The sequence below is a fragment of the Phodopus roborovskii genome, unplaced genomic scaffold (genome assembly GCF_943737965.1).
Source record: "Phodopus roborovskii unplaced genomic scaffold, PHOROB, whole genome shotgun sequence".
NCBI lineage: Eukaryota > Metazoa > Chordata > Mammalia > Rodentia > Cricetidae > Phodopus > Phodopus roborovskii.
Window position 1 is genome coordinate 1,963,387 of NW_026125554.1, and position 16,370 is coordinate 1,979,756.

The window sequence follows — 16,370 nt, forward strand, 5'->3', positions numbered from 1 at the left end:
TAGCTTGTGTAGGTACTATTTATACACTCTGAATTCAAGCTCTACTTGCTTAGGGTGAATACAATTTGGTTACGAAATTTCAGTATTTCTCCACTTTATTTCACATAAGACAAAATTTATAATGTAAGATGTAGCTAGTGATCAGAAATGGCAGATTATTTGTCTATTTTCGCACATAGAGCCACAACGGTTACTTGGAATTATTATATGCAAATTACAGAGTAGGGGGTGGAGCCGGGGTTCTCCCAGAAGTCTGTGCGAGGGGCCGGCGCGGGCCGAGAGATGGCGGCGCCTGATCCCGGGCGCTGGGGCGAGTGTGGATCGCGGCAGCCAGGCCGACTGGGCGCTCGGGGCGGACAGGTCAGTGCCAGGACGCGGGACGCATGACCGGCGCAATTCGGGCAAGGACCACGAGCTGAAGGCAGAGGGGCGGAGCACGTGGGGTCAGAGGGCGGGCCGGGGAGCAAAGCTTCTTGGGTAGCGGACGGTGTGGAAGAGGCGTGCTTGACGTGAAGCCTAAGCGACTAGGCTGAGGGGGCGTGGCCCGAGGGTTTGAGAATCCCGGGAAAGGGCGTGGCCTGAGTCAAAAGTTGAGCGGAGAGGCGGAGCCTGAGGCAATGAAGCTGCTGGAAGGGGCGTGGCCTAAGGAGCATCCTTGAAAAGAGGTGGGGGCGTGGCCTGACGATCTGGCAATGATGAAGGAGTCCTTGGCCCCCTTCATAATCACCGGCTGAGAAGAGGAGTTTGAAGCTGGCAGTTTTGGTTTGGAGGCTGAGCCTAGGGCCTTGGAAGGTGTGGGTGGAACTTAACGAGCTTGGCGGGGCGTGGTTTAAGGTACCTGGAGTAGATGTTAAGGCTCAGGATTTAGGTCTTGGGCGCAGCTTTGGAGGCTAACTTGTTGGGAGCGGAGCGTGGGGACTGAACTTGGAGTGCGAACTGAGGCTCAGACTTGAAGGGGTAGGAGTGGGGCCTGGTTGTGGAGGGTGCTTAGTGTTTGGAGGCTGAGCTCAGGCTGAGATCTGGGTGGGTAATTAGGTGGGTAGGGAGGGTGACTTTAGGCCCCGCATCATGGAATTTATAATAGGGCTCGGGCTTCAGGGACTGGAGAACATTCTTGATACATTTTAGCTAGGTTCTCCCTGTTCCCCAGGAGCCAGGGACCGTGCTGGGTGCTGTGGGCATGATGGACCTGGCCTACGTGTGCGAATGGGAGAAGTGGGCCAAGAGCACGTACTGCCCGTCATTGCCCCTGGCCTGCGCCTGGTCCTGCAGGAACCTCATCGCCTTCACCACAGACCTCCGAAATGATGACCAGGGTGAGTGTCTGTCCCCCTCCCCTGGCTGGGACCTGAGGATCCACGACATGGAGGTAGACAGTGCTAGGTGTGGATCCACTGTATCTCAGATTTCCAGACACAGAGTGTCCTAGTTTGAAAGGCTCATGGTGGCAGAGCCAGGCTCTCTGTTGCCTGTTAGAGGGTTTATAGAGGCCTCTGAGAGGGACGTTGTGGCTGCATGGGATAACCCCTTCCAGGGGATTAGCAGCATGGAGGAGCACCCAGAGTGGTGAAATGGGCATGGGAATCCTGGGACACTGAGCCACACCGACCTCACCTGTTCTCCCTCCATTGCAGACCTGACACATATGATCCATATCCTGGACACAGAACATCCCTGGGAAGTGCATTCCGTCAGCTCTGGCCACAGCGAGGCCATCACCTGCCTGGAATGGGACCAGTCAGGTGAGCCACGAGGTTCACTCTCAGTCCAGAGCCCTGAGCAGCATGGGCTTCCTTTCTCAGTCATCAGTCCTAAATCCAGAGTGGGTGGACAGCTACCCTGCCCATTGGGAGTTCAGCGTGTGGGGGCAGGGGGTGGCAGTCAACCTGCCCATCAGGAGGCCTCCTGATGCCACTCTGTCACCACAGGCTCCCGACTCCTGTCAGCTGATGCTGATGGGCAGATCAAATGTTGGAGCATGGCTGACCACCTGGCCAACAGCTGGGAGAGCTCAGTGGGCAGCCAGGTGGAGGGGGACCCCATCGTGGCGCTGTCCTGGCTGCACAATGGTGTGAAACTGGCACTGCATGTGGAGAAGGTGAGGGACTCACTGAGGGGACTTAGGGGCACATGGGACGGAGCTGTGACTAACCAGCCCGTCTCTACCTTGCTGCTGTCAGCATTCTCTGTCCTGTACCATACCTGTTTGCAGTGAGTTACCTGTCAGTAAACTGCCATCTGTAAGCTCCTTTCCCCATGAACACGCTGTTGTGCCCCCTGAGCCTTTCCTTTCAATGATGGGATGATGGTCCCTATAGTGACCCTGTTTAAGGCAGCTGCATTCAGTAGTGTCCTGTTTTACACATGACTGCTATGTGGTCTTCAGACCCCAGTCCACTTTGATCTAATGATGACCCAGAATTCCCTTGTCCTTGTGTTTTCTGGAGTTCAACCAGTGAGGAGTGGGCACCAGCAGAGTTGGACTCAGGGCATCTGAGAGTCTTATTTCCTCAGTGATGGAAGGGAGGTGGCCTGTGAGGAACAGGGCATAGCCAGCATCGGTTCCATGATAGTACAGGCCCTTGGGGCCCAGTAGCTTCTGCTTGTCTGCTGAGACCCCTCCTACCTGTGGCAGGCTTTCTTTTGGGCCACCAACCAGCTCCCAAATCATGCCACAGAGACTTCTCATTAGTTATGAATGCTCAGCCTTAGCTTATGCATGTACCACTAGCACTTATAACTTACTTTAATTTGTTTCTCTTCATTTTGTTTTGTCTCAGGCTTTTTACCTTCCTTTCATTCTGTATGCCCTACTTTTCCTGATTCTTCCATGTCTGGCTGGCAGCTGCCCGGCTGGCTGGCCCCAGGCATCATATCCTTTTTTTTCTTTTTTTGGTTTTTCGAGACAGAATTTCTCTGTATAGCTTTGGTGCCTGTCCTGGAACTCCGGCTCTATAACCCAGGTTGACCTCGAACTCACAGAGATCTGCCTGCCTCTGTCTCCCGAGTGCTGCAGTTAAAGGCATGTGCCACCAATGCCTTGCCTATCATCTTCCTTTTCTTCCTAGTTCTCTCTTGTTCTTCTTTGCTTAGATTCTTTTCCTCCTTATTGCCTCTGCCCACCAGCTCCACTATCCCTCTACTGCCTAGCTATTGGCTATTCAGCTTTTTATTAGACCAATCAGGAGCCGTAGGCAGGCAAGGCAAAACAAAGGTAACACATCTTTACATAGTTAATATTCCACAACAACCAGCCAATACAACTCTTAAAAAAAAAAAAAAAAAAAAAAAAAAAAAAGGCTGGAGCTGGGTTTGGTGGCATAGGTCTTTAATCCCAGCACTTGGGAGGCAGAGACAGGTGGATCTTTGAGTTCAAGGCCAACCTGATCTACAGAGCTAGTTCTGGAACAGGCTTCAAAGCCACACAAAGAAAGCCTGTCTTGAAAAACAAAACAAACGGCTGGACCTGGTGACACACACCAACTCCAGCACTGAAGAGACAAATAGCTCCGAACTTGAGGTCAGCCTGGTCTGCATATCCAGTCCCAGGCCAACCAGCACTAAACAGTGACACTTTGTCTCCAAAATTTAATGTGGGGGCTGGAGAGGTTGCTCTGTGGTTAAAGTACTGGCTTCCTCTGTAAAGGACCTCGGTTACATCCCCGCACTCATGTACTGGCTCACAACCATGTGTAACTCCAGCTCCAAGGGATCTGACCCCTTATCCTGACCTCCACGGTGCCTCATCCACAAGATGCACACATAAACCTCCAGGTAAACACTCAAACACATAAAAGATAATAAAGCTTTTTTTTCCAGTTGTTTGAAACAGGGTTCCTCCTTGTAGCCCTTGCTGTCATGGATCTCACTCTGTAGACCAGGCTGGCCTCAAACTCAGAAATTAACTATTTATATAATATGTGTCGCTATTTAAATAATGCTCTCAGCTACAGATCTTTAAAATTTTATGTAAAATTACAGTTTTATTACTGGGTGTTGGCGGTACACACCTTTAATCCCAGCACTTAGGAGGCAGAGGCAGGTGGATCTCTGTAAGTTTGAGGCCAGCCTGGTCTACAGAGTGAGTTCCAGGACAGCCAGGGTTACACAGAGAAACCCTGTCTCAAAAAAACAAAATAATTGTATTGGTGCTCCTCATCCCTGCACGTGGATGTCTGAGGCAGGAGGATCATAACTTTGAGTCCAGCCTAGGTTATATGTATGCCCTGTCTCAAACAAACGAGGTGTGTTTTGTATGTAAATCACACCAATTTGGAAATAGAGACTACAAGTACAAGAGTAGCTGGGACAGCACTCCACAGGAAATGCCCCCTGCCCCACTTGCTCTTGAGTAAAGTTTTGGTGGCACCACAGCCTAGTACCATCTGCTATCTTGCTGCCTCTGCTGCAGAGGCAAAGACTGAGTCATAAGGTCACATTAGAGAAACTGAAGTATTATGTTCAATCCCCTGAGAAATACACTGTTTCCTATTGCAGAAGAGGAGCCTGTGCGTTAAGAGGCTCCCATCTTGCAGTGCTCTGCTCTTGCCACATCATTGCTCTGTGCTTGTGGAGGTCGTAGAAGGTGGACCCCAAGGAACTAAGCAAACCCTTCCTTTCATTTCCCCTTCCTGCAGTCGGGTGCCTCTAGCTTCGGGGAGAAGTTCTCACGTGTGAAATTCTCTCCTTCACTCACACTGTTTGGTGGCAAGCCCATGGAAGGTTGGATTGCAGTGACAGTTAGTGGCCTGGTGACTGTGTCCCTACTGAAGCCGAGTGGGCAAGTGCTGACGTCCACGGAGAGCTTGTGTCGGCTGCGAGGTCGAGTGGCGCTAGCTGATATCGCCTTCACAGGCGGTGGGAACATTGTGGTAGCTGCTGCAGATGGCAGCAGTGCATCTCCTGTGAAATTCTACAAGGTGTGTGTGAGCGTGGTGAGCGAGAAGTGCCGCATAGACACTGAGATCCTGCCCTCCTTGTTCATGCGCTGTACCACTGACCCCAACCGCAAGGACAGGTTCCCTGCCATCACACATCTCAAGTTCCTGGCCCGAGACATGTCTGAGCAGGTAAGCGTGTCTTCATCCCCATCTCAGCTGACCATGACTTGTCCTGGTCAGAATCTGACAGGGACCGGGTGGGGCAGGAAAGGTTCTTCCTGGTGGCCCACCTATAGCAGCATTCAGAGGCACTGCATCCCTTAGTTTATGGCCTCTTCATCCACCTTCAGAGCTGGCATGGTGTCTCCCATTCTCTCTGCCTCTCACCTTCCTGCCTCATAACCCTACAGTGAAACCAGGCTCTGGATGATCCAGGCAAGTCACCAGCTCAGCATCCTCAGTTTGAGTCCCTCTCCTGAGTCCCCTGACCTATCTTGGGATACATGCTGACTGTCTTTGGGGCTGTCATCCCATTGGTTACGGGTCACCTGGCTCTCACTGTGTTTGTGAATTCATGATGCCCCGTGTCTCCTGGCATATCTTGTGGACTCATCGCTGGAGGATGCAAATGAGGCATGAGAGGCAGGTGCCCTGGGGGACAGCCCCCCACCCCATTCTCACTGAGACTCACCCCCAGGTGCTTCTATGTGCCTCCAGCCAGACCAGCAGCCTGGTGGAGTGCTGGTCCCTGCGGAAGGAAGGCCTACCTGTGAACAACATCTTCCAGCAGATCTCGCCTGTGGGTGAGTCAGCCCGGGGTCATGAGCTGACAGCTCATGGGATTTGGGGTTTGTTTGAGACAGGGTCTCTATGTGTTCCTGGCTGGCCTTTAATGCACAGTACTCCGCCTGCCTCTGCCTTCTGAGCCCCAGGCTTAAAGGTGTGGCCTGTTAATCTTCTCAGATTAACTTCATCTTCTAAAGTCCCAGGAGGCTGTTGGACAGCCTGGAAACCCCCAGGGTTAAGGAAATGCCTTGTGCAAAGGTCCTGCGGCTGGGCCCAGGGAACAAAGGCATGCACAGCCAAGGGAGGCAATTTATTTTAAAAGTCATGGAGTTCTCTAGAAATCCCAGCTCACCTCTCCAGTGCGTCTCCTGTAACCCTCTTGCTGTCCTAGACCCCCACCTTCCTCCCCTGAGCCTGCCCTGCGGCAGCCTGGCTCAGAAAGGAAAGTAAGATGGGGGGCAGGAGAGTTAATGGACCCTGGTGGCTTTAGAGGTGACTATAGGACCTAATTGGCAGCCTAATGAAGTTGTGTCAAGAGGCCATTCACTGTGGTTACATAAACCGCCCGCCTGCCTTTTGTGGCTATCGAGTAATTAAATTTGAATAGCGTCCCCGCTGTGCTTTCTGCCTGCCTGTGAGTCACCAGGCGCTCTGGACTCTGGCTCACTGGTGCCTGCAGGCCCTTCTGTGCCTTTCCCCAGAGCACGCTGCCTGCTGTGTACCTGGCCCAGGGTGAACACACCAGCCAGGGCCTAGTTCTGCCCAGTGGGTGGTGCCTGGCATCGAAGCCAAGGCATGGTGACCATGGTGACAGGAGCTGGCTGTGGTCAAGGCAGGGATGTGGCCAAGAGGCCCTGAATACCAGCCGCTGGGTTTTGTTTGTTTGAATTTTGAGAAAAGTCCTGGACCTTGCAGCCCCAGCCCCATCTGGTGTCAGACTCTCAGTGGTCCTCCTACCTCTGCCTCTGCCTCTGCCTCTCCATAGCTGGTTCATCAGTCTTCACCTCTGCTTATTGCGCCCCTTGTGAGAGCAGCCTTCGCCACAAGGATCCCTGACTGTTCTAAACAGGTGGCTGTAGCCATTCTGGCCTCAGTTCTCACCTTGGGACTGGGGCTCCCTGTGGGGTCAGGACTGGTTTCAAAGATGGGGACTGATAATATAGATAAGCAGTCTCAGGCTGGGCGGTGGTGGCATGCGCATTTAATCCCAGCACTCAGGTGGCAGAGGTAGGTGGATCTCTGTGAGTTCAAGGACAGTCTGAGTGAGTTCCAGGACAGCCTCCAAAGCAATAGAGAAACCCTGTCTTGAAAAAAACAAAACTCTGCATAGATAACTGGTCTCAGAGGGGCTGGGCTCCATCCCCAGCAGGGAATGAACTAACTGGGCATAGTGGGTAACGCCTGTCATCCCAGCACCAAGGAGGTAGAGCCAGGAGGGTAAGAGTTCAAGGCTAACCTGAGCTACATAGAGAGTCCAAGGCTGGCCTCAGCTACATAGAGAGTAAAAGGTCAGTGCAGGGTACATGAGACCCTGTTTCAAAAAAGACAAGAAAAATCCTTGGACTGGATCCTACTGATCCTCAGATCATGTAACACCCTCAGGCCAACTGGCTGGAGGAGGAGAAGAGCGTTGATTGGCCAGGCTGAGATCTTCCCAAACTGGTACAGGAGTGGCCCTGCTTCTTTCTGTACCCCACACCCCTTTCTTTTCCTGTCCCAATTGTCCAGTTGGTGACAAACAGCCCATGATCCTCAAGTGGCGGATCCTGTCAGCCACCAATGACCTGGATCGTGTATCAGCAGTGGCACTGCCCAAACTGCCCATCTCACTCACCAACACTGATCTCAAGGTGGCCAGTGACACCCAGTTCTATCCCGGCCTCGGTATGTTGGACCCAGGAGCAGCGAGCACAGCACCTGGACGTGTGGGATGGGAATGGGAAGTGGATTCTGGATGCTGTGGGTTCCCAGTCTCATGTGATGAGTGTGGACTGCCCCCCCCCCAGAACCAAGGGTCCTGAAAGCTACCCAATAGCTGTGTCCCTCAATATGTAAAGAGCTGCAACTAATTGGCAGTGAGTTGGGGACATGGGGTGAAATCCTTTTGCAGAGCAGACACATAATCACCAACGTATATATGTGGTTCAGGGTTCGGCTCCCTCAGGTCCCTTCCTGTAAGTCAATCAGGTGTCTTCTCAGCTGCTCAGTCATAAGGTGACATTGCCTGTTTCTAGGTCTTTATTTTCCTGGCTCTCTCCTGTATGATAGGGAGAATGCATTAAAGGTGGGGCAGGGGCAGAGTCTGAGGAGGACCCTTGGGACTCTCGGGATCTTGAGGTCACTATGGGAGACAGGAAGGGCAGCTACGGCTCAGCCTGCCCTGAATGCATTCCCCTACCCCTAGGCCTGGCGCTGGCCTTCCAGGATGGCAGCGTGCACATGGTACATCGGCTGTCACTGCAGACTATGGCGGTTTTTTACAGCTCAACCCCTCGCTCACTGGATGAGCCCACCCTGAAGCGTCCTCGCACCACAGTCCCAGCTGTACACTTCAAAGCTATGCAGCTGTCCTGGACATCGCTGGCCCTGGTGGGCATCGACAACCACGGGAAGGTGAGTGCCCAGACAAGGAGGGTGAGGGTGGCCGGGGAGGGGAGGGGAGAGCTGAGGAGGGAGGTTTGGGTTGGCAGCAGCACACCCTCAGCACAGCCTCTCTCCAGCTCAGCATGCTGCGCATCTCTCCATCCCTGGGCCACCCACTGGAGCCCAAGTTGGCTCTGCAGCACCTGCTATTCTTGCTGGAGTACTGCATGGTCACCGGCTATGACTGGTGGGACATCCTGTTGCATGTGCAGCCCAGCATGGTGCAGAGCCTGGTGGAGCGGCTGCACGAAGAATACACTCGCCAGAAGCCCGCCCTGCAGCAGGTAGGGCTCATACTCAGTTAGAGGGGGTATGTGTGGGTGGACAGGGCTCCCACACAAACACAAATGTCCCTCCTACTGCCAAGGAGAATGACCTGCCCCTCCCCTCTGTAGAATTGTGGATAGAGCCCAGGGCCTAGCAGGTGCTAAACAGCAACCTGCAGTGACCCTTGTGGGCAGCTGGAATCCATACTTCCATCCTCGTTCTGCCCCCAAGCTTTCTAGATTGTTCTAAAATAGAACTGGTCCAAAGTGTGCATCACATGGACCACTTCAGCCACTGGCCACCAGGGCGGGGAGAGGCAACTGCAGTTCACAGAGAGAGACCTGAGCCGAACTAGCCTTCAAGAGTCTGGAGGGCAGTGTGTGGCTTATGGACCATGCATTCCAGAAGCTGAGACAGGCAGGAGGAGCGTGAGTTAAGGGTCAGTCTGGGCTGTCAAGCAAGATGTTGCCTCAGAATGGAGCAGTCAGGGAGGACTGGGGAGCGTAGCAGAGCTTGTGGGGACTTGTAACTGGCCACTGTCACCCTTGCTAATGGGTGTCCTCACAGTGCCAGGGATGTCTGTGTTCCGCCCAGGTCCTCTCCACCCGGATCCTGGCCATGAAGGCCTCATTGTGCAAACTGTCACCCTGCACAGTGGCGCGTGTATGTGACTACCACACCAAGCTGTTCCTCATGGCCATCACATCCACCCTCAAGTCGCTGCTGCGCCCGCACTTCCTCAACACCCCTGACAAGAGCCCTGGGGACCGCCTGGCAGAGATCTGCGCCAAGATCACTGATGTTGGTGGGTGTGCGGCCTTCCCTGTCTGTAAAGGGCAAGGGTCATGGTGACCATTTAATCCAAAATCAGCTCTTGAGGTAGGTGCTGTAGAGTCCAGCCCCATACCTGAGCCCAAACCCTGTGCAGCCTTCATATCCTTAATGTTTGTTGAGTGAGGTGTGGCTTAGTGGTAGATCACCTCTGTGTATAAACCAGATATGTATAAACCAGATGTGGTTCATTGTCCTCCTACATAGCAAGTTAGTGGCCAGCATAGATTACATGAGATCCTGCTCCAAAAAAAAAAAAAAATGGGACCTCACACTGTAGTCAGGCTCTTCATGTACAGGTGGCTGAGGTCCCACGTGGGCTGGACACTGCCCTGGCTGGGGCCTGTAGGAACAGAGTTCCCCCATGTTCCCTGACCATCCTTCACAGATATCGACAAGGTCATGATCAACCTGAAGACGGAAGAGTTTGTTCTGGACATGAATACTCTGCAGGCCCTGCAACAGCTGCTTCAGTGGGTGGGGGACTTTGTGCTCTACCTCCTGGCCAGCCTGCCCAACCAGGTGAGCCCCGGCCCACTTTTCCCTCCCATCCGTGAGTGCAGCTGTGAGGCTGATTCCTGCTGGGGCAGCACCCCATTGCTCCTGTCTACCTACCAAGTGTTCCTGGCCCAGAAGAGGGTGACTCTGCCTCCCTGTCATCTGAGGCTTCTAGCCTACAAGGGCCTTCAGGCTGCAGGGTCACAGGTCAAGCCACTGGCTTCCTGGGTTCTTGGGGAAGTTAAGACAGCCACACCTGTCTGTTGGGTGTCCACCAGGTCCCTGGCAGCACTGCAGACACTGGACACTGGACATGTCATTTCTGAGCCACTGTAGGGCATAGAGCATAGTTCTGGTCTTCCCCAACTCGGTGCCCACTGTTCCCCACCCACCCAGGGTCCAAGGGTTACCTGTGACTGACTGGCCCATACCCACCCACAGCAGCTCTGGAGCTGCACACATGCAGCCCCCAAAATCAGTGTCCCCACCACAGGGCTCCCCGCTGAGACCAGGACACAGCTTCCTACGAGACGGTGCCTCTCTGGGCATGCTGCGAGAGTTGATGGTTGTCATCCGTATCTGGGGCCTACTGAAACCCAGCTGCCTGCCTGTCTACACAGCCACCTCGGACACTCAGGACAGCATGTCCCTGCTCTTCCGGCTGCTCACCAAGCTGTGGATCTGCTGTGAGACCTTGTGCCATCTGCTCATGTCTTCCCACCAAAATAGAAGTCCATACCCAACCCAACACCAGAGTTTAGGCCTCTCATCATTTCCCCAATGCTTAGGTGCAGGTCCCTAACTCACATTTGACATGTCAGAAGGAAGAGCCCTAGGGAGCTGTGGGTGCCATGTGGGTGACAAAGTGGCTTCCTGGGAAGACTGCTCAGTGTGGTGACCTCCCTCCCCTCCCCATAGGCCGTGATGAGGGCCCAGCCAGTGAACCTGATGAGGGCTTGGTGGATGAATGCTGCCTGCTGCCCAGCCAGCTGCTGGTGCCCAACCTGGACTGGCTTCCTGCTAGCGATGGCCTGGTTAGTCGCCTGCAGCCCAAACAGCCCCTGCGCCTGCGCTTTGGCAGGGCACCTACTCTGCCGAGCAACACGTCCACTCTGCAGCTGGATGGCCTCACCAGGTGTGTTCACCTGCCCGTCCTGCCTTCCCTCATGCTCTGCCCAGCCTTGATGAGCCTGTCGGCCCTGAAAGTGTCCACAACACAGGTTCTTTCAGACAGGGGTTCTAGCACCTTCTGGAGCCTGGTGTGTCTAAGGACCAAGTTCTCTTTCATCAGATCTCTCTACTGTGAGAGAGAACTTTGTGGCATTCCAACCTTTTCTGTGTGAATAGAGGTGTCTGGTTTTTGTCTCATGTAGCTCGGGCTGGCCTCAGACTCTCTGTATGGGAGGAAGGTGGTCTTGAACTCTGCTCCTCCTGCCTCCAGATCTGAGTACACAGCTTTGGGTGTAGAATTCCTTTTCTTCCCATTTACTGATTTGTTCTGATCTTCCCCAGCAGTGAGTAATGCTGGTCTCAAGGTTTGCTGATGCCCATCACACAGTGAGGCCTCTGCCCCCTGCTGTGTGTACAATGTCTCCTCAACCCATATCCAGCCATAGTTGGAAGGTTCTAGAAGCTCTGGCCCTGTCTCACCAGGAAAAGGCTATCGGCTATTGTTTCTTACTTATATTTGAGCCCCCGGGTCGCACACCAGAAGTCACCCTCTGCTGCTGGGCTAAAATGGCATTGTGGACATAGACCCCACATCCCCTCACTCTCTTCTCATCCCCAGGGCCCCTGGCCAGCCCAAGATCGACCACCTCCGGAGGCTGCACCTGGGCGCTTACCCGACTGAGGAGTGTAAAGCCTGTACCAGGTGAGGGGCTGTGGCCAGGCTCAGGGTCCCTTCTGCTTCCCTCCTGGGCTGCAGACCGAGCCTGCGATCTGTAGGGCCACGCAGTTTCAGGAGGCCTTTGGGCATGGTCTGCCATACCTGGGGTGTGGGTGGCCTGGGTTTGGGGTGTACCATTTTGCCGGTGGGGGGGTGAGTGTAACCAGCCCCTGGCTCTCCAGGTGTGGCTGTGTCACCATGCTGAAGTCACCCAACAAGGCAACAGCCGTACAGCAGTGGGAACAGCGGTGGATCAAGAACTGCCTGTGTGGGGGGCTGTGGCGGAGAGTGCCCCTCAGCTGTCCCTGAGTCACAGCCATGCTCTGAACAGAGGCAGGAGCTCTGTGACGGAACATTGACATTGCTGTCCTTCCGGGGGTACAGGGCATGTGCTTTAAGTCCCAGATCACACCCAGCCCAGCTTGAAGGAGCTTGTCTGTGTGTCTGTCCTTCAAAAGGCCACAGTCCATATGCTGCTGTCCAAGTCTGAGATTGTCTCCTTCAGTTTCCCTTTTGGGCTTGTGAGAATGGAGGGCAGGCCCAATAAAGTTCTCTGTGCACCAGGTGTATGTGATCACGATGCATGGAAATTGCTGAGCCGCATGTGTGTGTGTGTGTGTGTGTGTGTGTGTGTACGTGGGCGGCCTCTGCCCCTCCCCACTGCCTTCTAGCAGCCTTTGCCAGCCTTTCCCCAGGGGTCCTGCCTTCAAGCTTCCCCATCACATCTGTCCCCTGCAGTCACAGGCAGCAAGACCCAGGCCTCCTGGAACTTGGTAATTGGTTTTGTTGTTTTCTCCTTGGAACCCTGTGGAGCTGAGGGCAGGGCACTGGCCTTGTATGACCTAGCACTGGGGAGGGCTGTCCAAGCCATTGCTCCAGAGGGGTCATGTACCATGTCATCATGCTCTGATACAACCTCTGGGAGGGGCCATAGACAGACAAGATCACTGGGTCTGGGGGCTCCCCCAGCCTCAACCAGCTTTACTCCCCTACCTTTTATTATGTACCTGGGGATGACTTGAACTCTTGATCCTCCTGTCTCTGCTTCCTGAGTGCTGGGGTGGCAGACATGTGCTCCCATCCCAGTGCCCTTCTGGAACATTCTGTATACCCAGAGAAGCCTAGGAGACCTGTGTGTTCCCTTCAGGACTCTGTGACTTCCCTGTGGTGCCCACTCCTGGCTCTAGGGTACTGCCTCTGCCAACAGAAGCCAGCAGTGTGGTGTGAGGCACCCTGGCCTTGCTGAAGCCCTTCTTGACTTCATGTCTGCTGGGGTGATAGCCCCCCTCCAGAAGCTCCCTTCCTCCTTACCGGCCCTTTGAGGCTGACCATGCATGTTAGTGAGTACCAGGCCATCTGGAGAAAATGCTAGAAGCAATTGAATGATGTCACCAGGGTCATTTGTTTAGCTGTGAAGCACCCTGGGAATGTGGGACAAATGGTACTGAATGAAATACTAGCCTCCCAAGGGGACCCAGCTGGGCCTTTCCTAGGTCTGTGCCTACTCCTCTGCCCCAGCCTGGGGAGGGCACACAGTAGGTGCTCAGTGAGTGCTTGTTGAGCAATAAGTACAGAGTCAAAGTTCAGACACAGGCTCCAGTTCTACTGCCTTTTCCAGCAGGGTCTGAGTGACTTCACTACCCAGACCCTCAGTTTCCAATATCGACAGGAGACTCCCTTTGCCTCAGTGACCCTGTCCTCCTGGGGTAGAAAGGCACAGGATTTGAGTCTGGGTTCTGCCCTTTGTCACCCATAATCTCTCCAGCCACCCCCCCCCACCCACTTCCTTCTTCAGTGAACCAATATAGGCTCTGGGTTGGAATCCAGCCTTTGTTCGTGGCCTCTCCGTGCCTCAGTTCCCCTTTTAGTATTTATGTCGACCTCAGAGCGTCTTGACAATGCTGTCCAAGCCCAGATGATGGTCCTAGATGCAGCAGGATCTTTGTGGGATGGGAGCGGCCCCGCCCCACTGTTACTTAAAGCTGTTACTCAAAAGCACACACCTGCCTCCGTGTGGCCGAGCACGGAACCACCTGTCTTCAGCCTCCCTGGTGTGTGTGCAACAGGGGCTCAATAAAGACGCACAGGGAGGCTGGCGGTGGTGGCACCCGCTTTTAATCCCAGCACTCGGGAGGCAGAGGCAGGCTAGCCTGATCTACAGAGTTCCAGGACAGGCTCCCGAGCTATAGAGAAACCTTGCCTGGAAAAACAAAAAAAGACACACAGGTCTCAGATGCATGCATTTATTATTGTGAGACACGTGTCTCTGGGGTCCCCTCAGATGGTCCAGTTACCATGCCTGACGTTTTCGATCCAGTCTATGTAGGTCGACACGCGGGTAAAGACGCCTGGCTTCTTGCGGTTTCCACAGACTCGCGAGCCCCACGCAACAACACCCTCGATCTTGTTCCCGCACACCAGGGGACCACCAGAGTCGCCCTATGGGGCGGGGCCACGAGATTCATGCCCACCCAATAGCCAAGCCACTCTGACTTTTAAGCAGCTCCCCGGACTCCTGAAGGCAGCTCTTCCCGCAAGCCACGGCCAGCCTCTTCAGACCCTTGGGTTCCACCCGCCCACACCACATGACTCAAGCCGGTGCCTCTCACCCTGCAGCTGTCCCTGCGGTTGCTCTCTGCACACATCATGTTCTGGGTGATGACTCCATCGTGATGCACGCGCAGATTGCAGGTGTTCCGGTCCATGATTGGCACTGTAAGCTTCTGCAGGACGTCGGGCCTGCGACCCGCATGGCTGACCACGCCCCAGCCAGCTACATCGCAGAGCGTTCCAGGGGCCACGTCCCGGTCCTCGCTTTGCAAGGGCAGGGGGCTCACGTAGGGTCCCAGCGACACATTCTGGGACAGCTAAGGATGGGAGGAGGGTAATATCCTTGTAGGGGGCGGGGCTGGGAAATAGACTGAGGTGGTGGTGCAGAAGAAAGGGTCGAGGGTAGGAAGGACCCAGCCTCCTCACCTGCAAGAGGAGAAGGTCATCCTCAATGCGGTCAGGCCTGCTGCCCGGGTGACGCACTACACTTTGCACGTGGTACAGCTGCTTGGAGGGTTCAGGCTTAGACAGGGAGTGGGCACCCAGGAGCACTTGCACAACCTCATCACTGGTCCTGGGAACAGGACCAGGGCCCACCTCAAATACACGTCCCACCCTCCCGAGGCTCCACTCCCACCCCCCCAGTCCCTGCCACTCACACTCCGTCCATGCAGTGTGCCGCGCTCAGCACCCACTGCTCATCCACCAGGGTACCACCACACACGTGTGTGCCGTTCACTTGCACCGAAGCCATGTTGGGCCAAGTATGGGCCTTAGCCTCCTGGCCACCCAAGATCCGACCTCGGGGCTGCGCTGCAGAGGACGGTGGGTGCACTGTAAGGATTAAGGTGGTCTGAGAGACCTCAGACACATACACATGTGCGCATTCGAGCTTGACCCAGACCCAGAACCCCATCACTGTAAAATACAGTTCCGAGGGGCTGCAAACTCAGAAGCCTGTGGGGTGGTGCACACCCCTCAAGACCGCAGTGAATCTGAAGCAGTAGGAAGACAATTTGCAAGGGAGTCATTTCCTTTCTTCTACTCTATCCGTCCAGGGGATAAAACTCCAGTCTTCAGGCTGAGACTTCTCATTGGCCCTAAGGTGAATTCTAGTTCTTTAATTCTATAAAGTCTACAAGTTTCAGATTCTTGCTGTTGATAAAAGTCCAGGAGGCTCAGATTGTAGATTCTCAAGTGTGGAGGTGTTTGACTGCAGGGGACCCCTGGTGCACACACACCACACCACACCCCCACCACTGTATCCAGCTGTTCCTCCCTGGTCCACTCACCAAATACAGCCGTTCCCAGGACCACTAGAGCCACGAGACACACAGGGCTGTGCATTTTGACGCCAATAAGTGCAGACTCTGACCCAGATGGGTCCTAGGGGACTATTTTATAGGGCAGGTGCCTCCCGCCCTCTGCCTGCCTCCTGGGCAGAGACCCAACTAGGGAACTGGGAATCTGCCCTTTCAGATTTGAGTGTATCAGCCCTTGTGGGATGAATTAGGTAAATCCGCCAGGTGAACGGGAACCCTCCTCTCCCTCCTGCTTGGGACCTTGGCCAGTCAGTGCCCACTCTGAAGGGGGCACCACTTGGCAGGGGTGGGAGGCTGGACCACCCAGCACCCTGGCCCAGTAAGTGTCCTTCCAGCATGGTGTCTGTCGCAATCGCCACAGCAGGAGGCCAGTTGGCAAACATCTCCCATCATTTTACCCTCCCACACTTCCTCCTCCAACTTGGAGAGAAGGTTGTTTGCCTGTGGCTGTGGTGATCTGACACCTCAGCAGAGTGTGGCTGAAGAAGATGAAAAGGAAAGTCCTGTGAATTTTGCCTCCAACTATGGCTTGATCCTAGGCAGTCTCCACCCTCACCAGGCTGTTTGATATTGTAGTTCAGGGACCCTTACTGTAAATATGGCCCTCATGTTAATCAACATCTTGTTTGACTGAGCCTAGGTCAGAGGCTCCCCCCCAAGCTAATCCATAGGATGGGTTCTAGAGGAAGGGATTGGGACAAGGAG

The 16,370-nt window shown here is 54.4% G+C and overlaps 2 protein-coding genes across 3 annotated transcripts; one reads left to right on the plus strand and one right to left on the minus strand.

Annotated features, from left to right (window-relative positions):
• The first annotated feature begins 232 nt into the window (after positions 1-232).
• On the plus strand, positions 233-12,358 carry Med16 (mediator complex subunit 16). 2 transcript variants are annotated; one of them, XM_051177442.1, is made up of 15 exons: positions 233-360; positions 1,151-1,316; positions 1,635-1,742; positions 1,929-2,098; positions 4,638-5,069; positions 5,578-5,683; positions 7,395-7,550; positions 8,071-8,279; positions 8,387-8,593; positions 9,171-9,381; positions 9,796-9,929; positions 10,399-10,591; positions 10,824-11,040; positions 11,695-11,778; positions 11,976-12,358. In XM_051177442.1, the coding sequence occupies exons 1-15, from the start codon at positions 283-285 to the stop codon at positions 12,100-12,102; spliced, it is 2,598 nt and encodes an 865-aa protein (XP_051033399.1). In that variant the 5' UTR covers positions 233-282; the 3' UTR covers positions 12,103-12,358. The 2 variants fall into 2 exon arrangements, with proteins under 2 accessions (XP_051033399.1, XP_051033400.1); XM_051177443.1 differs by having other exon boundaries at positions 240-360; positions 1,154-1,316.
• Positions 12,359-14,022: 1,664 nt separating this feature from the next.
• Cfd (complement factor D) lies at positions 14,023-15,713 on the minus strand. Its single transcript, XM_051177674.1, has 5 exons — positions 15,636-15,713; positions 15,003-15,156; positions 14,770-14,917; positions 14,403-14,660; positions 14,023-14,232 (listed from the first exon to the last, which is right to left on the minus strand). Exons 1-5 carry the CDS (start codon positions 15,688-15,690, stop codon positions 14,071-14,073), a joined length of 777 nt encoding a protein of 258 aa, XP_051033631.1. The 5' UTR covers positions 15,691-15,713; the 3' UTR covers positions 14,023-14,070.
• Positions 15,714-16,370: the final 657 nt, after the last annotated feature.